The 23,263-nt window shown below is 36.7% G+C and overlaps 2 protein-coding genes across 7 annotated transcripts in view; one reads left to right on the top strand and one right to left on the bottom strand.

The window, feature by feature from the left end:
* Positions 1-210: 210 nt before the first annotated feature.
* On the bottom strand, positions 211-12,176 carry wdr91 (WD repeat domain 91). 2 transcript variants are annotated; one of them, XM_067375881.1, is made up of 16 exons: positions 12,068-12,123; positions 11,671-11,806; positions 11,262-11,441; positions 9,917-10,123; positions 9,654-9,737; positions 8,239-8,345; positions 7,592-7,757; positions 5,673-5,828; positions 4,708-4,886; positions 4,322-4,472; positions 4,076-4,170; positions 3,031-3,190; positions 2,839-2,947; positions 2,473-2,585; positions 1,885-2,082; positions 211-1,149 (listed from the first exon to the last, which is right to left on the bottom strand). In XM_067375881.1, exons 2-16 carry the CDS (start codon positions 11,791-11,793, stop codon positions 985-987), a joined length of 2,193 nt encoding a protein of 730 aa, XP_067231982.1. In that variant the 5' UTR covers positions 11,794-11,806; positions 12,068-12,123; the 3' UTR covers positions 211-984. The 2 variants fall into 2 exon arrangements, with proteins under 2 accessions (XP_067231982.1, XP_067231981.1); XM_067375880.1 differs by having other exon boundaries at positions 212-1,149; positions 11,671-11,812; positions 12,068-12,176.
* The window catches only part of rab27b (RAB27B, member RAS oncogene family), a 46,495-nt gene continuing 35,359 nt past the window's right edge, over positions 12,128-23,263 (top strand). For 2 of the 5 annotated variants that reach the window (XM_067375886.1, XM_067375887.1), the window contains exon 1: positions 17,136-17,365. In XM_067375886.1, coding sequence (XP_067231987.1) covers positions 17,364-17,365 — 2 coding nt within the window. In that variant the 5' untranslated portion in view covers positions 17,136-17,363. Of the gene's footprint in view, positions 12,259-12,342; positions 12,505-17,135; positions 17,366-17,532; positions 17,552-17,585; positions 17,648-23,263 lie in introns of those variants that run through there. The other 3 variants (XM_067375888.1, XM_067375889.1, XM_067375884.1) reach the window with 3 other exon arrangements.

Raw genomic sequence — 23,263 nt, 5'->3', positions numbered from 1 at the left:
GCCAAAATGTTCATATCGATGTATCCCTACTTGGAATGTCTGATATTCTCACTTTGTGGTCATGCCTTTTTTGTTGATGAATATGATAATCTATAGGCAGCTTCCAATCAATAACAGTTTGGTGTCATGACTCTATTGTAGATTTTAATGGTCATTGAGTTTAATTACGTTATAATAACAGTGAGCAGCATGAAGGATGATTAATGTTTTCAGTTTTATTCAGTGTGACATTATTGTGACCTTTTATTTTAAGTACCAGTGAAAAATTTACCTCTTTTAAAAAACAAAGACATTCTTTTTAAACATATTTCAAGGTATATCCTGTGCATTTTTTGACACATACATGTAGGTCTCTGGGATATCGACTGATCTGTAAAAATATTTCAGATTCATTTATACAAATACTACATTGCTTTTTCATGTATGTGTAATTCAACAGAGCTCCTTAAAACCACACTTAAAATGACGTACAGGATTTTGTCAATTGATCATATTTATTTGAATGTACAACAGGATACAGATGCAAAAAAAATTGTATGAACATCATATATTTTATTACTTGGTTAAGCTGCATTTTAAGGTTCCAACAGTAAGAAATAAACATCATCTTAGAAGAACAGAAACATTAATGTGAAGCTAATGCCCTTCCTCACTGACCTGACTGAATCATATTTGTTCGTCATTTGTTTGTTTCTCAAGTAACATTTCTCCACATGTCCAGACATCACTAACTCGCACATAAACAAACGCTTTGTGAAAAACACATTCTCTGGATCTATAGGGTCTGTTTTACGTTCATTCTGTGGAAGAGTAAATTCATCGTCTTTGAATCAGTAACATTGATTGTTGTGATATTCTAGTGATCTTCTGTGAGATGACCGTTTTATAAGACATCATGTGAGTGAAACTTTAGCAGAGATTCTGCTTCAGTCTTCATCATCTTCCTCACTGGAATTTCAGGTCCGTTGTGCTTGATTTCTGCGGTCAGGGTTTCTGAGCGAGCAGCGTGCTGAGTTTGATCTTGCCGTCCATAGACGCGGTGAGGCACGTGCCGCAGTCCATCGCTGAGCACCAATCAACCGTCACGACGGGCGCTTTATGACCGCCGAGAGACAAGACGCTTTCAAGACCTGCGTATGCCTTGCTTAACTAGACAAGAGGAGAGAAGATATTAGGTTAGACTCATAACAGGGTTATTATCGTTAACTAAAGGGTAATGTAAACTTTTTCAGTGTTTAAGTGCTATAATCGAGTCCCTGGTGCATCTACCAACCCAGAAAACATGAAAGCTCTATTGCTAAAAAAAGGAGTGTTTCTGTCCGAGCGATATTTTAGAAAAAATATTAGACCATTCACAGCATGTTTGAACAATGTAAGGCTGAACACCATTACTGACAATCCTCATTTTGGCTGCGTGAGATTCTCCAGCTTTGTTAAAGCTCCGCCTTCTTCTGGAAAGGGGGCGGGAGCAGCAGCTGATTTGCATTTAAAGGGACACACACAAAAACAGTGTGTTTTTGCTCACACCCAAATAGGGGCAAATTTGACAAGCTGTAATAAATGATCTGTGGGGGATTTTGAGCTCAAACTTCGCAGACGCATTCTGGAGACACCAGAGACTGATATTACATCTTTTGATAGGAGCATAATAGGTCCTCAAAACCATAAATAAACATTTTTGATACTTGAACTAAAATAAATGTTCACCGAAATAAAATTTAAAGACGACTTGTTGCCAAGGCAGCATCTCTCATTTTTGTTTAAAGTAGTTATTTTCCCACTTCAACAACAAAACCTTAAATAAAATTTTAAAAAAAGATTTAAAAACAAAACAATGATGATGACAGAACTGAACCGAACTCGTCTGTAAGAATGTGTGTTTACCCGGTATATATTTCCTCCATTACTGGCGCAGGTGAGAACATGTTGGCCCTCAGAGTCGAAAGCGAAGAGACGACCGCGTGGAACCTGAACCTGTTTATATCCGCTGTAGCCCGACAGAACAAACGGCCCCACGGCATCCTGGGATAGCGAGTACTCCGACTGTTTCACGCCACAGCGGTGGATATTCCACTGAACAAACTGACAACAAACACAACATGATGTTTAAATACAACAATATCAGATGAACGTGCAATTTTTAATAAGTGTCTATATAGAAATGAATGAATTGTTGAATCAGAACTTTGAACTGATTCACTGAAATGAATCAAACTCTAAAGGTGATGTCACATTTATCATTGTTTGTTTAATTTTTTCCTTTTTTCTGCTTCCCTGAAAATAACTGCACACCTTAGAATGTCTGTCAACCAATCAGATTCAAGCATTCAACAGCATAATAGCTTTTTATCAACTCACAAACCCTGCATTAAATCATCAGCGCTTGTGCCTCAAAGTCATTATTAGTGTTAATGACTATAATCAGAGATTACAGAACAGATGACAATAAACACGTAAAGAGATTCCCATCACCTTCCCGTCCTCTCCGATACTGAAGACCGTGTTCTCGTCGTAGCTGAACTCCACGCTGTACACTTCACCATCATGAGCCTTCCAGCTCAACGCGCTCTCATAGCGCTGCATGTCTGCAGAAAGAAACATTTCAGCATGCAAATTAAATGAGCCACTTGGAAAGGCTTGGAAAGAAGAGGAGTAGAAGAAGAGGTGGATCCAATGCAGCCTAAATGATTAGGGCAAAAACTTATACCGGACAGTGAGTGGAACAAAACTGAGGACTTAAATACAGAGGAGATAACCAACTGAACAACAAACAGGTGCACAAAGCAATCAGAACTATGACCACAAACTAGGACATATTTACTATCGTAACCTTCTTACCGAACAGCCGTATCATGCCGTCCGCGGCTCCGGTCACCAGCAGGTTTCCGTTGTGGTTAAACGCCGTGCAGTTTATGGCGACCGGGCCCGGCTCCAGCGAAAACTGCAGCTGAGCGCAATAACACGATAAACCTCATTAAAACCAGTGTGCAGTTGTTGCATTTCTGTGTTGGTGACGTTTTGCTTCAGTACCTGCTGTTTGACCGTTTTGGTGTCCCACAGCAGCAGATGTCCGGATGCGGGAGCGGATCCTCGTGCGTCGCTCTCCGACACGACACCAGATTGAGCAGCTTGAGCCGCGGCGGAGCAAACGAACGACGTTCCGCTGGGACTGCAGGCCAGCGACAGGATCCTGAACACACACAAGCGTACTGCGTAAATACTGTGTAATACTTATTATAGTATGTGAAAGAGTATGCAACAATAGCTTGCATGTAGAAACTGAGATTTAAATCCTGGTGCATTGTGGGTAATCTGTAGAAATATCGATTTCTCAATTTTAATTTGATTCTCATTCCGATATCGATTCTTAAATCCCAAAATTCGATCTTTTTAGTCATGATGCATGAAGAAAACGACACTAAACATTATTTGTAGCTCCTCCCATCCAATAAAGCGCAATAATCTTTGTGCTTTGATACTTTTGATATGTAACAAAGTCTCAGCTTTCAAATTCTATCAATAAAAATCAAAGCATAAATTTAGTTTCGATGCTGTGTCTCGGTTCAAGCGGCATGTGAATTGATCATCTCTTCTGCTTTACTACTAGTTACAGCACCAAATAAACATGAATGAACATCAGAAGGAATGTTGAAAGAAACAGAACAACTTACTGAAATGAATCGTGTCTCGTGTGTTTCAATCCCGGAAAGACGTCAATAAAACAACATGTCGCGTAACATCATATTTACCACAGAAAAGCCATTCAGTGACTATTAGTTAGCCAGAAAAATAACTCGAGAACAGCATTTTGATAAATATATTCATTATATTTTTACTTCAATATTTAATGTATGTTTGAATAAATCTGTCAGGTTTTAAAAAAAGTTTCAAAACACGATCTGGAGTAGAAACATAAGTTATTATTATAATGTTATTTTTTTATTGTGCAATTTGCAATGAATGTTTGTATACAAATCAGTTGTTACTTTTAACTTTTAGTAAACCCAAATCAGTTTACGGCATTAGTTGAGATATTTTTTTATTTTATGCCAGTCCTAGTGATCTGAAGACTCACCGCGGGTGGACGGTGTCTATAGTCATCTCGTACAGGCTCTTCTTGGCGTCCGTGTCGTAAAGTCTCACCGTGCCGACACCACTACCGAGCAACAGCTGCAAGAGTAAAAACACCACATAAACCAATAAAACCAACCAAATACTGTTTTTTAGCAACATTTACTGCTTAAAAATGCAAGCAATGTTAATGTATATGCCATCTGAATCTATTTATCTGGGTATATTCATGAACAGTGCTGCGATTTACCAGTCTGTCAGGTTTGGCCGCCCATTCCAGAGAGAGCAGCGGAGACTTGGACATAATAGTGGCTTTGGTTTGCATGATGGGATTGAAGGCCCAAACCTTCACCACCCCGTCCACATCCAGACTGGCCACTTTTCTGCCCGAGCAGTCCACCCTAAAAACAATAAACGCTCATATGACGAAACTAAAACATTCCTCAACACGTGACCATATCAACACCAATTTAGTGTTCAGCATCTGACACTGAACGCAGATATTAGCAAATCACAACAGAGCTCATTAACATACAGAAATCCTATTTATTTATGCTCAAACAGCAACATTAAACGCACTATAGAAAGATGAACATGTATAAAAGCGTCACAGGTTCTCTCTCTGTCCACACTCACCTGCAGTGCATGATGGATGAGTGATGTTCTCCATACTCTTCCTGACTCAGTTTAATAAAGGGCTGCTCCACTCCTGCTCCGCCCACTTCACAGACTCGCGTCTGATTGGTGGAGTCCATTTGCTCAGGAAGAGCTTCAGTTTGAGAATCTGGATCCGAATCTGTTTTTTTCTCTGAACTCTGTGGAAATCAAAAATACACATGGAGAAATATGATTATGTATAGGAACATTCTAGACAGATATTAAAATAATAGCACTCCCAACATTAGTTAACATGAACTATGAAAAATTCTTCCAAAGCATTTATTAATCTTAGTTAATGTTAAACTAATGGATTGTACCAGAAATGTTATCAGAAATCTTAACATTGGATAAAGTCAGGTTCAAAGTTCTTGTTTCATATAGAGTTACAGAGGGGATTTTGGATTATCACTCTATAAATCAATACATTTTCACCAAGTAATTATAACTAAAATGTTATAAAACTAAAGTCTGGTTAATGCAAAGCTGTTGAAGTCTCATGACCTTTAAAAATATGGATTGTAATTGAAATCTACAGATGCAAATAGATAAAGTGCAATAAAATAAAAAACTTAAATGTGTATTTTGGATGTTTTCTTTCCACTAGTCTGAAAGAAGAAAAGTTATGGAAGCAAAATCTCATGAAAAAACAATAGTTTTGCCTTAAAACACATAATATGTCAAATATGTCTTGAATCTGTCTTTTTTCTGAGTTTCAAATAGTTATAAAGTTAAAGTAGTGCTTCTTTTGGTTGGTTTGGCTCATGGAAATGTTAAAATCCCCCAAAATACATCCTGAACCAAATCAACTGAACAAGTGTTTGGCTACGGTTGCGTCAGTGTCACATGAGGAGCAAAATGCAGAAAAGCACTGAACATGAAGAGAGAGGGAGACGGAAAGAAAGAAAGGTCTTTGTTCGGCGCTGTGGGATATTTTCTCGGACCTGTGCTGGGAGTTTGGAGAGCAGCTCTTTTCTCTCTTTCTCGTGGTCATGCACTCTTCTGTGTCGGGAATGACCCGGGGCCGAATCCACCATCACCGTGGAAACAGTCGGCGTCTTCACATCTTTCGCGACAGGCGGATCTTTTGCTTTCGCATACTGAAAATCACAGACAGAAAAAAACTCAGATTAGCAGAAAAATGTTGAGAAACTAAACAAAAATGTAAAAATTAAAAAAAAAAAAAAGAAAAGTGAATGAGTAATACATCTAGCTCCAATCTTCATTAACAGAAACAGGTTTTCCTTCATCTAAACGTGGATGTACCAGGGTTATTATCGTTAACTAAAACTGAAACATAAGAAAACATTTTCATTACTTGAAATAAAATGTTAATATAAATAAAATATAAAAAGCATTTTATTTTATCTAGTTGCCAAAGCAACATTTGTAACACTTATACAAGGTCCCAATAGTTAATACATTAATGCATGTTAAAGTATTTATTAATATTTAAAATTAGTTAATAAAAATACTGCTGTTTGTTGCTGTATATAGCTATCTTATTTTAATTATGTGTTAGTAAATGTTGAATTTAAAGGGTTAGTTCACCCAAAAATGAAAATAATGTCATTAATTACTCACCCTCATGTCGTTCCACACCTGTAAGACCTTCATTCATCTTCAGAACACAAATTAAGATATTTTTGATGAAATCCAATGGCTCAGTGAGGCCTGCATATTTAAATCAGTTCATGTGAGTACAGTGGTTCAATATTAATATTATAAAGTGACGAGAATATTTTTGGCGCGCCAAAAAACTAAATAATGACTTATATAGTGATGGCCGATTTCAAAACACTGCTTCAGGAAGCTTCGGATCATAAATAAGTGTGTCAAATCATGATTCAGATCGCGTCAAACGGCTGAAATCACGTGAGTTTGGTGCTCCGAACCGCTGATTCGACACGCTGATTCATAACGCTCCGATGCTTCCTGAAGCAGTGTTTTGAAATCGCCCATCACTAAATAAGTCGTTATTTATTTTTTTGGTGCACCAAAAATATTCTCGTGGCTTTATAATATTACTATTGAACCACTGTACTCACATGACCTGATTTAAACATGTTTTTAGTACATTAATGGATCTTGAGAGAGGAAATGTCATTGCTCTCTATGCAGGCCTCACTGAGCCATCGGATTTCATCAAAAATATCTTAATTTGTGTTCTGAAGATGAATGAAGGTCTTACAGGTGTGGAACAACATGAGGGTGAGTAATTAATGACATTATTTTCATTTTTGGGTGAACTAACCCTTTAATATTAACTAAGAATGATCAATTCTTTAGAAGTATTTTTCATGTTAACAAATGGAAACTTATTTTAAAGTGTTACCAGCTTACTAAAATACCTAAAACTGAAATAAAAATGAATAAAAACTAAAGAGACATATAATAACTAATAAAAATGACAAAACAAAATCACTAAAACTTTTAATGAAATTAAAATAAAAACAAAATATTTACAAACACCTCAAAGGTAACCTATTATGCCCTTTTTACAAAGTCTTGATGTTGTTTTTGGGCTCTTATTTTCCTCATATTCTCCATTGTTGCAGCTCCTCTCTTCCCAGTCTGTCAGTAACGCTCTGTTTAGTTCCTGTCTCTATGAAGCCCCTCCTTCTGAAAAGCACAGTGTGCTCTGATTGGTCGGCTGGAGCAGTGTGTTGTGATTGGTGTTTGGGAAATGTCCCGCCCCTTACCTTAACTGCCAGTTTCAACACACTACTAACTAACTCAACCAGGCCCCGCCCCTTTAATATGCGCATTAATTATTAAAATGAGGAATATTGTGAAGAAAACTCAAGATGGAGTTCAGAAACACTGACACTGATATAGACTTTTTAAATATCACTGGATGTACCTGTGTGCCAGCGGCGTCCTTCCGGCCCAGCGAGGCCTGTGTGGGCGAGGACTGCGGCGCCGGGGCCGTTTTCCCAGGAGCCCGTCTGCCCTGAGGGAGTAAGGTGTAGAAGAAGTTTCTGGGCGGTGTGCTCATGTTCACGTTCCTCTGACTGTACACCAGGTCTCTGAGAAAACAGATGAAACATCGCTCACGTTTCTGAAAACACACGCTCCACACACTACCTGATGTTCCCGCTCACTTCCCTTCCTCCGGTTTTCCTTTTTCCAGTCTGAACGTCTTTATTCTCCAGCCAACTAAGTTTTACTTCAAAACTAAGAGGTCAAGAATCGTTGACTTGATCTTCACAAAGAGCTTCCAGAAACAGGAACAGAAACCTGATTTGTGTGCAAACTCTATTTATGCTGGAATATCAAAGTTTTGATTTCATATTCTTTTCCTAAATCAACCCTGATTCCCAGTGATGTACAGAAATGATCACAGACACAAATCAAGACTATAGTGAGGGAGTTACGTTTCAAGTGAATGTTTATTCACTGATCAAACGCTCGTCAGTCTCATTTTCAGTTCATACTGGTGAACATCTATATAATGTGAAATGGTTGGATAAAAACAAATGGATGATAGCAGTCCTACAGTCTCCTCACAGCTCAGTGTCGCCGAGTCGGTCCATGTGCTGGACGTACGGCGGGAGTTTGTGATGCACCATCGCCTCGTCTTTCTTTGGTCGTGATTCTCCTTGAAGGGCAAATAACTGGAACGAACGGAGATATTTGATTAAACACAGATGCATCTGAATAAAATCACCACCCTTCTATGGGGTTCATTTTCCACCAAAAGTAACGTGAGCTTTCCAACATGATTACGTAATGCGTGGCGGATCGCAGAGCAGTGCAAGATGAGCATTTGTGGTTAAAAAGTATATAAATGTTTATTTTTTTAGTAAATGACATATTGTTTCTCTAGATGAGACTCTTGTTCCTCGTCTGGGATCATGTAGAGCTCTTTGAAGCTGCACTGAAACTGACATTTGGACCTTCAACCCGTTGAACCCCAGTGAAGTCCACTATATGGAAAAAAATCCTGGAATGTTTTCCTCAAAAACCTTCATTTCAGATGAAGAAAGAAAGACATGAACATCTTGGATGACATGGGGGTGAGTAAATTATCAGGACATTTCAATTCTGAAGTAAACTAATCTTTTTTGGGGATTTCTAGGCATTGTATCTCATGTTGCATATTTGATTTCTCACAACTTGTGTGTTTTTCAGGGTGAATCTGAATTATTTGTGGCACTAATAGAGTCTCATGAACGTACAGAAGATCAACAGCCAAGGTCAGGATTTTCATTAAATAATGCATTAAATTTTGCTGTTTTTCACCAAACCCCATCATAAACCCTCAGAACACTTGGGATATACGACACATGTCACATGGGATCATTCTGTGATACTTTAGCATCCTTTTTTAAAAGCTTGATGCTGGTTGCTATTCACTGCCATTATATGGACAAGTGCGAGTAACTTTTTTTTAAAAAATCTTCTTTTGTGGCCCATAAAAGAATGAAACGGCATTAGAACAACTCCAGGGTGATAAAAAGAGGACTTTATGTTTATTTTAGGGTGAACTATCACTTTAAATTCTCCTCTTGATTGATTGGATGGAGGAGCTGTCAATCTAGAACTAGTGGACCAATGGTGATGCTTAAGACCACGCTCATTTACATAAAATTCGAATGAAGAAACATTTAAAGAAGCTAGTGCAGAACGTGAGCAAAAGGTAAAACAGCATAAGTGTACACAAAATGAAAAAGAAAGAGCAATAAAAGCAAGGAAGACATTATTTTGAATTTGTGTTCCAGTTTGATAAGTTTTGATTCATGCTTTTTACATTTTTGCAAAATCTGCTGATACTTTTGGCGGAAAGCGAATCCCATACCCTTTCGTTTTAAATGCATCACTGCACAATTTTGTGTTGTATATTGTATGTAGAGCAATGTTTAGCACTGAATTTGCATCAGGCATTACTGACAACCTCAAGTAGAAATCAGTGAAGATCTCACCATCTGTCTGAACTGCTCGTTCTCCTCCTGAAGAGATGTGATTTTCTGTACTTCACTGTCAAAGTTCAAGAGCGCAGGCAGAGGTGAAGCTGTTAAGGAGCACTATCAGTTTAATCAGGAATTAATATATATTCAAAATCTGAACATACTGAATGTCATTTCTAAGCATCAAAGCATCATTAAACAGCTGAAGGACTATGATAATTCCCCCCATCCCATAATATGGCGCTTTGGTTGCCGGGCAACAGCAGTGTTTGGATATGCATGCACTGGAAGAGAACGCTGAGGAAGTTGTGCAGAGACACCAGGAAGGTGTCGGCCCACTGGCGGGAGAAGTACGGAGAGAAGGTGGGATTCTGTTCCGGTGCGGGAATGAACGGCAGAGCGAACCAATCCCGCCACTCCGGCTGACCCTGCAGCTCCAGCGCCTGCTTCAGGAAAAACTCCTGCGTCTTCTCCGGTTTGTTCGTCTGAGGATAAGAGACACAATGAGTGTCCCACCATAAACTACAGACAGACTGACACCGGACCAGACACTTTTTATTATTTATTTATATTAAGTATATATTATTATATTAGTTAATTTTTAAATTATCAGTACAAATTCATCAAATTTTGTACTACCTTAAATAATATAGCTATTTATTTCATTACTATTAATTAAGTACATATTTATTTAATAGTATTTTATTGTTATTATTTAACATTTTAGAATTCTTATTTATATTAAGTATATATTAATGAATATTATATTCATTTTTTAATTATTGACTAGTACAATTCATAATCAGCATAAATTTAATTTTGTACTAACTTGAAATAATATAGCTTTAATTAATTTATTATTAATGCATTTTATTGTTATTTAACTATATTGTCTTTAGAATTCTTTATATTAAGTATATATTTATATACTAATGATATTTAATGATTAGCATAAATTAAATTCTGTATTACCTTGAAATAATATATAATATAATAATAATATATCATTTTATAATGTAATTATTTGAATTATTATTATATTGAATTATATATTTAATTAACATTTTTACTATTATTTAACATCATAATTTACTATTATTTATATTAAGTATCAATATATACATTAATATCAATATTTTTAATGAATGATTAGTACAAATTCACAATCAGCATAAATTAAATTTTGCACTACATTGAAATAATATAGCTTTTTAATTATTTTTATTAATGCATTTTTATTGTTATTTAATATTATTGTCTTTATTATTATTTTTATTAAGTATATTTTTAATGATTAGCATAAAGTAAATTCAGTATTACCTTGAAATAATAACTCATTTCAGTAGGTTATTATTATTATTACTATTATTATTAATTTACTATTAGTTAAGTACATATTTAATTAATACAATTTTTATTGATATCATTTAACATTATTACTATTTACTATTATTTATATTAAGTATATATTTATTGTTATATCAATGATAATTTTAATTACAATTTTTTGAAATTGAAAAAAAAAAAATGCAATGCTCCAAAATAGGCTTAATTTTCTTCTACGAAAAATACATATTATAATTGAGTTCTTCAGTTTTGGGGCTGAAGTGTGTTGTGGTGCACCTGAACGCTGTGTATGACGTAGAAGCGGTAGAGGCTGGTCCTCAGCTTGCTGACGGTGGGTCTGTAGACGTCCTCCAGCCTGGAGAAGAGCCTGCGGTCCAGATACGCCCAGTACTCCTTCAGACCCGTCAGGTCATAGTTCTGAATCAGCTGCTGAAGCTGATCGATTATTTTATCAACCTGTAATACACATCAACAAAGAACATTTACAGTATCTGGAACAGAGATCATAATGCTTAACAGATCAAAAATGCACATTTATTTCATGCATACTCATATTTGAATGCACTTGACCTTATATAACTAAATATAATGCTGTTAGAGATATTATACTGTCCTACAGACAACACTTCTTCATATCAGGTTAATGCATAAGCACGAGGAGGTGAATAAACACTCATATACTGACTCTAAAGCCTTTCTCCTTGTCAGCTTTGATCTCTGAGTCCAGATGCTTCAGAGAGCTGGTGAAACCTCGATACAGCAGATACTCTCGCACCAGATCATCTGTTCTCTCCACCGCTGCGGCCATCTCACATAGCAGCCTGTTCCTAATGCATGCAAACACAGATAATGCATACAATACAAGCCATTTTACATGCATGCTTATTTTGCATCGAAACAATGTTTCAAAATAACGTTGATTCATACTAAATGAGTGCATATCAAAGTTGATGGTGTTAAAGTTTCAGATCAAATCTGAGACAAAGATGACAAGATCTGTTTCGTTAATCTGTAGATATGACATAAATGGCAACATAAATGAATAAAGTAGAAACAGCGATGAAGACAAACGAAGCTTTTACCTGATTAATCTACGAACTTCTTCCTGTTTTCAGCTTCTGCTCGTCATGTGATTGCAAGTGTCACGTGATAGACCCCAACGTCATCGGATGACGTCAGCTGACAGGCGCGGAACCTCACCGGCAGAGGGCGCGCTCACACTGCCATCACGTGCAGTAGATAACAAAACTCTCATGATTCAATCAACACTCTTGTAAGGCCTTTTATTAGTACTTCTCATTGCCATTTTCTGAAAGAAAAATAATCATATAGCCTATCTTAACTGTTTCTCCTATAGACAGCAATGAGCTCAATTATATCTCCTGAAATATTCAAGACTCAACAAAACAAAACTTCACCACTGTCCGCACACCTGGAGGTGTTTAACCAAACACAGATGAGCTGATTTTCATGGTGCTCATTATACTGCCATGCTTGAATAATCGAACACAACTCCAGTGTAAGTGATGGGAAGAGGAGGTTCAGTGACACAGGCTATATATTAACTTGTCCTGAATTCAATTTGGAGAATCTGGTTTCTTGTTGGCTGTGCAATAAGATTATTCTGATGAAAATGCTCATGGACAGATATCACTGGTAATAATTAACAGTAGTTAATGCATTTACTAACATTTACACTCTTAATAATAAAGGTTCTTTACTGGCTCCATGAGGAACATTTAACATCCATGCAACCCTTCCATTGCACAAAAGGCTCTTTATAGTAGAAGAAGATTCTTTAGATCATTAACCATTTCATGCATGAATTATGAAAATACTGTGACGTGAATTCTGAGAACCTCAGTCAGGAGGTTTTTTTCACTGTGTTTTTATTGCTCTTAGGGCATGAAAAACAAGATCTGAACTTTTTTTAAAATATATATATTTTTCAAAGAGATTTTCAGGTGTCCATTTGAGTGGACAGTATGTGTTTTTGGTTTTAATTGAAGAGATGTATTAAACATAATACAGTAATAACACAGTAATACTGTGTATTTAACAAACCAATCAATAAAATGACATAAAATTTTGTGAAAAATATATTAAAAAAAATATAAAATAGCTTAAATTATTGCAAATGCAATTGAGTTTGTTCCTGTTCGAACTTCAGCAAGTTGAACGTTGCATGTCTTTGATATCAGAAAATGAGGATGTGATTTCAAGATCTGGTGATGGTGCAACTCTGTGGAAACCCAACTGAACATTTCTACCATAGCTCTCCTTTCTGAGAAATCTTCACACTGAAATCTACATTGATCTATTTACGTTTGAAATGAGCAATGTTGGGAGTAACGCATTACAAGTAATGTGCATTACGTAATAAGATTACTTTTTTGATGTAACGAGTAAAGTAATGCATTCCAAGTAACATGCATCACGTAATTACATAATCAGATTACTTTTTTGATGTAACAGGTAAAGTAACGCATTACAAGTAATGTGCATTACATTGGATTACTGTTTTGATGTAACAAGTAAAGTAATGCATTACAAGTAACGTGCATTATGTAATCAGATTACTTTTTGATGTAACGAGTAAAGTAACGCATTACAAGTAATGTGCATTACATTGGATTACTGTTTTGATGTAACGAGTAAAGTAACGTATTGCAAATAACGTGCATTATGTAATCAGATTACTTTTTGATGTAACGAGTAAAGTAACACATTACAAGTAACGTGCATCATGTAATCAGATTACTGTTTTTGATGTAACAAGTAACATTACAAGTAACGTGCATTACGTAACTGGATTACTGTTTTTGATGAAACAAGTAAAGTAATGCAATACAGGTAACGTGCATTACATAATCAGATTACTTTTTTATGTAACGAGTAAAGTAACGCATTTCAAATAACGTGCATTATGTCATCAGATTACTGTTTTTGATGTAACGAGTAAAGTAACGCATTACAAGTAATGTGCATTACATTGGATTACTGTTTTGATGTAATGAGTAAAGTAACGTATTGCAAGTAACGTGCATTATGTAATCAGATTACTTTTTGATGTAACGAGTAAAGTAACACATTACAAGTAACGTGCATCATGTAATCAGATTACTGTTTTTGATGTAACAAGTAACATTACAAGTAACGTGCATTACGTAACTGGATTACTGTTTTTGATGTAACAAGTAAAGTAATGCAATACAGGTAACGTGCATTACGTAATCAGATTACTTTTTGATGTAACAAGTAAAGTAACACATAACAAGTAACGTGCATCATGTAATCGGATTACTGTTTTTGATGTAACAAGTAACACATTACAAGTAACGTGCATTACGTAACTGGATTACTGTTTTTGATGTTACAAGTAAAGTAATGCAATACAGGTAACGTGCATTACATAATCAGATTACTTTTTTATGTAACGAGTAAAGTAATGCATTACAAGTAACGTGCATTATGTAATCAGATTACTTTTTGATGTAACGAGTAAAGTAACGCATTACAAGTAATGTGCATTACATTGGATTACTGTTTTGATGTAACAAGTAAAGTAACGTATTGCAAGTAACGTGCATTATGTAATCAGATTACTTTTTGATGTAACGAGTAAAGTAACACATTACAAGTAACGTGCATCATGTAATCAGATTACTGTTTTTGATGTAACAAGTAACATTACAAGTAACGTGCATTACGTAACTGGATTACTGTTTTTGATGTAACAAGTAAAGTAATGCAATACAGGTAACGTGCATTACGTAATCAGATTACTTTTTGATGTAACAAGTAAAGTAACACATAACAAGTAACGTGCATCATGTAATCGGATTACTGTTTTTGATGTAACAAGTAACACATTACAAGTAACGTGCATTACGTAACTGGATTACTGTTTTTGATGTTACAAGTAAAGTAATGCAATACAGGTAACGTGCATTACATAATCAGATTACTTTTTTATGTAACGAGTAAAGTAATGCATTACAAGTAACGTGCATTATGTAATCAGATTACTTTTTGATGTAACGAGTAAAGTAACGCATTACAAGTAACGTGCATCATGTAATCTGATTACTGTTTTTGATGTAACAAGTAACATTACAAGTAACGTGCATTACGTAACTGGATTACTGTTTTTGATGTAACAAGTAAAGTAACGTATTGCAAGTAACGTGCATTATGTAATCAGATTACTTTTTGATGTAACGAGTAAAGTAACACATTACAAGTAACGTGCATCATGTAATCAGATTACTGTTTTTGATGTAACAAGTAACATTACAAGTAACGTGCATTACGTAACTGGATTACTGTTTTTGATGTAACAAGTAAAGTAATGCAATACAGGTAACGTGCATTACGTAATCAGATTACTTTTTGATGTAACAAGTAAAGTAACACATAACAAGTAACGTGCATCATGTAATCGGATTACTGTTTTTGATGTAACAAGTAACATTACAAGTAACGTGCATTACGTAACTGGATTACTGTTTTTGATGTTACAAGTAAAGTAATGCAATACAGGTAACGTGCATTACATAATCAGATTACTTTTTTATGTAACGAGTAAAGTAACGCATTTCAAATAACGTGCATTATGTCATCAGATTACTGTTTTTGATGTAACAAGTAAAGTAACACATTACAAGTAATGTGCATTATGTAATCAGATTACTTTTTAAACCACAAATTACATTCTAATAACAAAAATACATTTATTTACAAACAAAAAGGTTACTGCAAATGAAGGATTTTCAAAAAAAAAAAAAAAAAAAAAAACAGTCACAGTAATAGTATGAATTGTAGATTAAATATAGCTAGTGATCCAAGATGTCCAATTTAGTGGACCGAAGATTAATCAGAATTTCCTCCCAATCTAAAATCAATACTTGGGAATACTTAACAATGATATAACTCCTTAGATGTTACTTGATGCTACAACATTTTTTTTGTTTTGTTTTTTATTGATTTTCTGAAACAACTTGGCATTTCTTACTGGCTGTTGGCCATCTTGGTTTGGAGAGAAAAAATCCACTTACCACGGCTTGCCAACAGCACGCAGTTTTGACAATTTAAACCTGAAACCTGTTCATTTATGATGATTAACAGAAAGTATTAAATTACAACAAAGCAAAATAGATGAATCTGTACTAGTGGCCTCAGACTTTATGTTACTCTATTGGTCACAAATATTCAAGCCAAGTTCAACACAAACCCACCAACCTTTCCCTTCTACTTTTATTGCTTCCATATCGAGCCTAATTGGCATTTGATAAACAATTAAATGCTGTTGCCTCTCCACATTAGTGGTTCCCATGGAGACAGGAGTACTGATGCCATGTGAACACGTTTTAGATGTGCGGCTCTTCACTATGTCTAGATAAGATCGTCTTCACATCACAGTGAATAAATGAACGGTCACGCTGCCCTGTGCTATGTGCACACAGGAAACCGGCGTATCCATGACAACAGGTGGCACAGGTTCCGGAACGGGTGTCTGAGTTTGACCTTACACTTCTCTTTAATTGATCTGAGCACAGATCGTGTCTAGTTCTAGATGACAGGTTTGACAAAGTGAGGAGAGATGTCACGTTAATAGTGCTCATTTTGCAGTCTAAAAGTGTATCTTCTGGAATCAGTTTTTCCAAATATCTGTGTGAAGTGTAGCAGTTATGCAATCATTGGATAGGCGGACTTTTCCGATGTGATGCATTTATTTTGGTCTCATTTGGGTCGGCACGGTTGTCAAATTAGATTTTGTTAACTGGATCTGCACAAAGAGTTCATTGTTGTTGTTGCACAAAGAGCATCTGAGTGCAGGGAGGCCTTGTAATGAACCTGTTTCTTTAATACAGTCTCTTAAATGAACAAAGTATGAAAACATCACCAAAGTCAGTGTCATGTTTGCTGTTTTTTTTTTTTAAATGTAATGCATTTGGCAATTTATTGTTTACAGTCAACAAATGTGATGGCTCAGCTTATGAATATTAATTACACTACTTTGACGTTCCAGTAAGAAACGTAAGCATCTGATTAATATTCATAAACGAATGTCCAATGAACGCGCTGCAACCTGTTGTTGGCGTCCACGGAGATTCGGCGCTAGGACCCGGATCAGAGCGCGCCGCCGCGGGGCTGGAAACTGTTCGGCTGCTACAGATCCATCCGAGAGCGCGCAGGAACCTCATGCACACTCATTACACTTGAGGAGGTATGCTTTAGTATTTGAGCATTTAATTGAGCAGATTCCCTTTCGAATGAGGCGCGGTTAGAGCGGAATAAGCGGCGGTGGGTTTGATGAGGATGAGGATGAAGAGCGCGAGACACCTGTGATTACATTCAGCAGCATCAGTCACTGAGATGTGAGTAAATCAGCAGTGTAAACTCGTCTCATGGTTATGCATTTCATGTCTGCTGCTGTGAATCCGAGAGGTCGGTGTCGTGGTCGTGTGTATGTCAGTGTGTGTGTGTGTGTGTGTGGCGGAAGCCTGAGTCACCAGATACACACACGAACACACACTGCGCAGTACCACAACTTGATCACAACAGTGAGTGATGTTTCCATCTTATAAGTCTAAATCATGTCGGATACTGTTTGATTTCACTGACAGAAGTTACCATGGTGCTTTAATGGATTTAGAACGGTACTACCATGTTTTTTGAGCATGCACCATATTTTGGACATTTACAATAATAGTATGCCATAATTATTATGATTTCGTTAACAAAAAAGTACTAAAATTGTTAGTTTTTTTTTTTTTTTAAACACATGCATTATTGCATTCACTGAAGTACCATGTATGATACCTGGATTTCACCATGGTAATATAATCTGGAAGCTTCACTATGGTTTCATGACAATATGTTTTTGTAAGGTTGTCCTTTCCAGGGTTTCGCTTGTTGGTTTGAACCTCAGAAGGATTGATTTATCGCCATTATGAGTATCAACCATTGATCAATCACCTGTAATCTGTGTCTAAACGCACTATCGATTAAATAAAGTCATATAAATGGCTAATTAGTATATTAGAGAGTGTTTGCATGACTAAAAGTTTTTGCCACAGTGCTAGGATGTGGTGGCTGGTTGCCAGGTTGTTGCTAGGTGGATGCTTTTTTTTTTTTTTGAATGTTGCTATACAGTTGCTAACTGGTTTCTAACTGGTCCAAGTTGACATGAAATGAAAATTCACCCTATCCGTTTTCTAAAGACATATTGTGTATTTTGTACAGTTAAAGGTGCAATATGTAAGATTTTTGCAGTAAAATATCCAAAAACCACTTGGCCAGTAGGGCTGCACGATTAATCGCATGCTATTCTCACGCGCATTTCGTCAGTAAAGCCGGTTCCCTGATTACCGCTAAATCGCCATCACCTGCTTTTAAACGGAGCGCCTTTTAATAGACAGAGCCGTAGTTCACAGACAAGCCACGCAATATCGCGTTCATTATCGCAGGCGATTCATCTGCGATATGAACGCGATATTGCGTGGCTTTTCAGTGATCTACGGCTCTGTCTATTAAATGCCGCTTCATTTGAAAGCAGGTGATGGCGATTTAGCGGTAATCAGGGAACCGGCTTTACTGACGAAATGCGCATGAGAATAGCATGCGATTAATCGTGCAGCCCTATTGGCCAGTGTTATATATTTTGTTCAGTTGAATACTTAAAATATCCCAAATGCTTGCAACTATTTGTAAATCGTGAGAAAATCACGATTTTAACCAAGGATACAGGACGTGTACGGTAGTCGCCTGTCAATGGCGTCATACCCGCGTTACCCTCGGTTTCCGGTTTTATTTTGTAGAAACCATGGAAACACCAAAGACTCTTTAATATATAACAACTGTTTGGTGACATTTATAGACAGAAAACGAATTATTGTTATAAAGCTCAACACGTGAGTACCATGCTTTTACCATGTCTCAGATAAAAACACTATTTTAAGTAGCTAATACAGCATTTTCTCCATCATACAATACATTTTAAAATTAATTGCATGCCTTTTATCAACACAAGCCACCCAGCATTAGCTTACTGCAGTGTGCAACAAGCGTTTCACAGCAGCCGCCGAGCGAGTGCACAGATTAACGTTATAACATCATTTTCAACACTCTCAAATGTATCTAATATGATAAACAGTGCTGTTTTACTTCATACACTTGACCGGAAGAAGCGGGAACGACGACTGCAGCATAATAAAAGTTCTGATGCTTGCGAGGCGTGTGTCGCGCTAAGTAACATCCATGAACATGATTTCTGCTTGAGTCCCGTCCTGATTCTTTTCCACCGGCTGTGAGGTGATGACGACATCTCCGCGCTCAAACTCTGCCTCATCAAGCTATGCCTTTGTTTAGAATAGGCGACCTCTAGTGGCGAAAATCTACATATTGTAGCTTTAATCCGTTTATAAGTTTAATTTTTTATTTTTTCAATCTCATGTTTAATTAAAATGTCAGCGTCTTCAGGACTTCTCCAATCTTTTTGTCTGCTTAAACTCCGCCCCTGCCGTGCAAACTTTTATTCATTTGCATACTCTTTTCAATGCCACACCCACATCTCAACATTCAATCAGCAACTGATGCATAGAACCAAGTCCTGCCCTACGTTTTTCTTTTTCGATAATCTGCTTCTCAGATGTACGTCAATTTTTTTTTTACGAATTTTTATCGTATTTCTAAATGACAACCATTCGCTTATGTCTATTAAACCTTTGACAAAATGACAGCGGAACATTAAAATCTGCATTGGCACTGCCGCTTATCCAGAGAGATATCCTTTTCAACCGCACAGTATCGTTATTTCTGTGTTACAAAATATTCTTATCACAGAAGTACTTGGATAAAAGTTTTTATAGCTCAGACATAAACACTGATGTCTACGGTAGTGATCAAAATAGAGCAAATCACCTTTTGAAAGTAACTTGGCGCTTCAAATAATGATTGTATCAGTTACATCGTTACACCAGTAGGTGGCGACAAGTGACTTAAAAAATTTTGTTTTCAATGAAGTGTTCATTCAAGAGATTCATTCAAAAACACTGATTCATCCAGTACTGAAACAAGTGAAGTCTTTATGAGTAAGTCATTGAATTATTTGCATTCATAGATTCGCATAAATTAACATTTTAAATAGACTGCAATTAACATTTTGTCAGAACCTCTAGTAAATTACATGTTATTTTGTTTAGTTGTCTGTTCAGAATCATGGGAGGATCAAAAAAAAAAAAATTGTGATTCTCAATTTATCCAGAATCGTGCAGCTCTGTTTAACTCTGGATATATTTGTCCATTAATGTTTAATTGAGCATTTTACAGTATATTTCAGGACACTTGGATGTTGTTTCAGGTTAGTTTGCTCCGTGTCATTCCCCACACACAGTGCAGAATGAGTCAAGCGGCGTGTGAAAATGTTCCAAACCAGAAAAATGTGATTTTTACAGAGAAGTTCCCATGTGTGATGCACACCACCTGAACAGAAGGGAGCTCGATGCTTGTATATTACTAACAAAACCTCTTATTGAGCGTGTTGCACTGTTGTTATTGATCTTCTGAAGGGTGTATAATAGACACAACGCAAGTGTCAAACACTTATTGATTTCAGTCACTTCAGAGCTGTGGAAATAGTGTGCTGCAGTATAAAACTTCTGTAAAACAGATATTCGTCTGCACTACTGCCTTCATGCTTAAACTCCATTATTGATAAGACGATAAAGCCGGCGATCATTCATAGAGAAGAAGAGAAATGAACATGGAGGCCGAGGACTCTAATTAGGCGCGTCATCTATCACTGATCCATTAGTGTTTTTTAAAATCTCATTAGAGAACTACTGATGAAAGTCTGAGTGATGTTTGACCTCATGCTGGGGGCAGTTGCTAGGGCGTTGCTATATAGTTACTATGGTTACTGTTTGTTTTTAGGGTGCTGTTATGGAGTTGCTTGGGTGTTGTATGTGGTTGTCAGGGTGTTGCTATACAGTTACTGGTTATTTTTAGTGTGCTGTTATGCAAAGGGTGTTTGCCAGGGCGTTGCTATATTGTTACTATGGTTACTGTTTGTTTTGTTAGGTTGTTAGGGTGTTGCTATACAGTTACCGATTGTTTTTTAGCATGCTGTTATGCACAGGGTGTTGTGGTTGGTTGGCAGGGCATTGCTATATAGTTACTATGGTTACTGTTTGTTTTTAGGGTGCTGTTATGGAGTTGCTATGGTGTTGTGTGTGGTTGTCAGGGTGTTGCTATACAGTTACTTGTTGTTTTTAGCATGCTGTTATGCAAAGGGTGTTCTGGTTGGTTGCCAGGGCATTGCTATATAGTTACTATGGTTACTGTTTGTTTTTTAGGTGCTGTTATGGAGTTGCTAGGGTGTTGAGTGTGGTTGTCAGGGTGTTGCTATACAGTTACTGGTTATTTTTAGTGTGCTGTTATTGGTTCCCAGGGCATTGCTTTGTTGTTTTTAGCATGCTGTTATGCAAAGGGTTTTGTGGTTGGTTGCCAGGGAGTTGCCATATTGATACTATGGTTACTGTTTGTTTTTAGGGTTCTATTATGCAGTTGCTAGGGTGTTGTGTGTTGTTTCCAGGGTGTTGCTATATTGCTACTATGGTTACTGTTTGTTTTAAGGGTTCTATTATGCAGTTGCTAGGGTGTTGTGTGTGGTTGCCAGGGTGTTGCTATATTGTTATTATGGTTAATGTTTGTTTTAAGGGTTCTATTATGCAGTTGCTAGGGTGTTAGGACATAGCTATATGGTTACCATGGGTACTGGTTGTTTTTAGCCTGCTGTTATGCAAAGGGTGTTGTGGTTGGTTGCCAGGCAGTTGCTATATTGATACTATGGTTACTGTTTGTTTTTAGGGTTCTATTATGCAGTTTCTAGGGTGTTGTGTGTGGTTGCCAGGGTGTTGCTATATTGTTACTATGGTTACTGTTTGTTTTTAGGGTTCTGTTATGAAGTTGATAGGGTGTTGTGTGTGGTTTCCAGGGTGTTGCTATATTGTTACTATGGTTACTGTTTGTTTTATGGGTTCTATTATGCAGTTGCTAGGGTGTTGTGTGTGGTTGCCAGGGTGTTGCAATATTGTTACTATGGTTACTGTTTGTTTTTAGAGTTCTGTTATGCAGTTGCTAGGGTGTTGTGTTTGCCAGGGCATAGCTATATGGTTACCATGGGTACTGGTTGTTTTTAGCCTGCTGTTATGCAAAGGGTGTTGTGGGTGGTTGCCAGGGCATTGTTATCTGGTTACTATGGTTATTTGTTGTATTTATTGAGCTGTTATAGTGTTACTAGGGTTTTTTGGCCAGCTTCCAGAGCATTGCTATATGATTACTGTGGTCACTGGTTGTTTTTGGCTTGTTGTTAAGCAGTTGCTTGGGTGGTGTGGGCAGTTGCCAGGGTGTTGCTATAAAGTTACTGTGGTTTGTTGTGTGCTGCCCTGCAGTTGCTAGGGTTTTTTGGCTGTTTTCCAGGGTGTTGCCATACAATTACTGTTACTCGTTGTTTTTAGTGTGTTGTTATGTGGTTGCTAGGTGTTCACTGTCTTAGTGTCTTCAACACTCTTGGTCTAGTCAATTCAGTGGCTAAAATCAAATGCTGCCCAAATTGTTTTCTTATTGATCATCATCACCTGTCCCATTCCTGAAGTGAATGCCTTTTCGTTTAAGGACGTCAGCTGTTGCCCATATTAAACTCGTTTTATGTTTATTTTTAGTTCAGCGACTAAGGATCATCAGAGTTTGTTTGAAATCCAGGAAGTGTTTCAAAGCTGTTTCTCTTTATTAGTTTTTGATGTGCCGTGTTGTATATCATGACAGAAATCATCCGGTGTTGAATATGAATCAGCTGTCAGAGCGACTGTTTAATTAGGAAAGCACACGGTAATTCTCACCGCAGTAAATCCTGCGGGCCGCTGCCTTTTATCATACTAATGAGTCAATAAAAACATTCTGCTGTAAAATTGAGGAATCAGTTAGTTGTTAGCAGTTGAATGAATGATGTGTTAATTAATTTGGACAAAATTTTATTATAATTTTTTGTGGATGATGTTTGGCTGTGTTTTTTACATTTTGAGATGGAATAATATGAATCATCATCCAGCATGAATTGCATTTACAGTAATGCAGTAGTAACGTGAGACTAGTAAAATCACTTACTAACTTACATGCAATATTTTAACTACTGTCACTGTCAACTCCAGGGTTAAACAAAAACCATAAAAAACATTTTTGTTACTTGAAATAAACATGAACTGAAACAAAAGTTA

Source organism: Chanodichthys erythropterus, chromosome 22, assembly GCF_024489055.1.
Source record: "Chanodichthys erythropterus isolate Z2021 chromosome 22, ASM2448905v1, whole genome shotgun sequence".
NCBI classification, from domain to species: Eukaryota; Metazoa; Chordata; class Actinopteri; order Cypriniformes; family Xenocyprididae; genus Chanodichthys; species Chanodichthys erythropterus.
Note: the sequence above shows the minus strand (reverse complement) of the source record. Positions and strands in the feature narration are given on the sequence as shown.

Bases quoted from the DNA above. Each gene is read 5' to 3' on its own strand.
- wdr91 (XM_067375880.1), bottom strand. From the start codon at position 11,793: ATGGCCGCAGCGGTGGAGAGAACAGATGATCTGGTGCGAGAGTATCTG. The intron at 7,758-8,238 runs GTGAGGAGACTG...CTGTTTTCTCAG, and splicing joins CGACTCGGCGACACTGAGCT to AGACCTGGTGTACAGTCAGA. The intron at 5,829-7,591 runs GTACATCCAGTG...TGTGATTTTCAG, and splicing joins AGGACGCCGCTGGCACACAG to TATGCGAAAGCAAAAGATCC.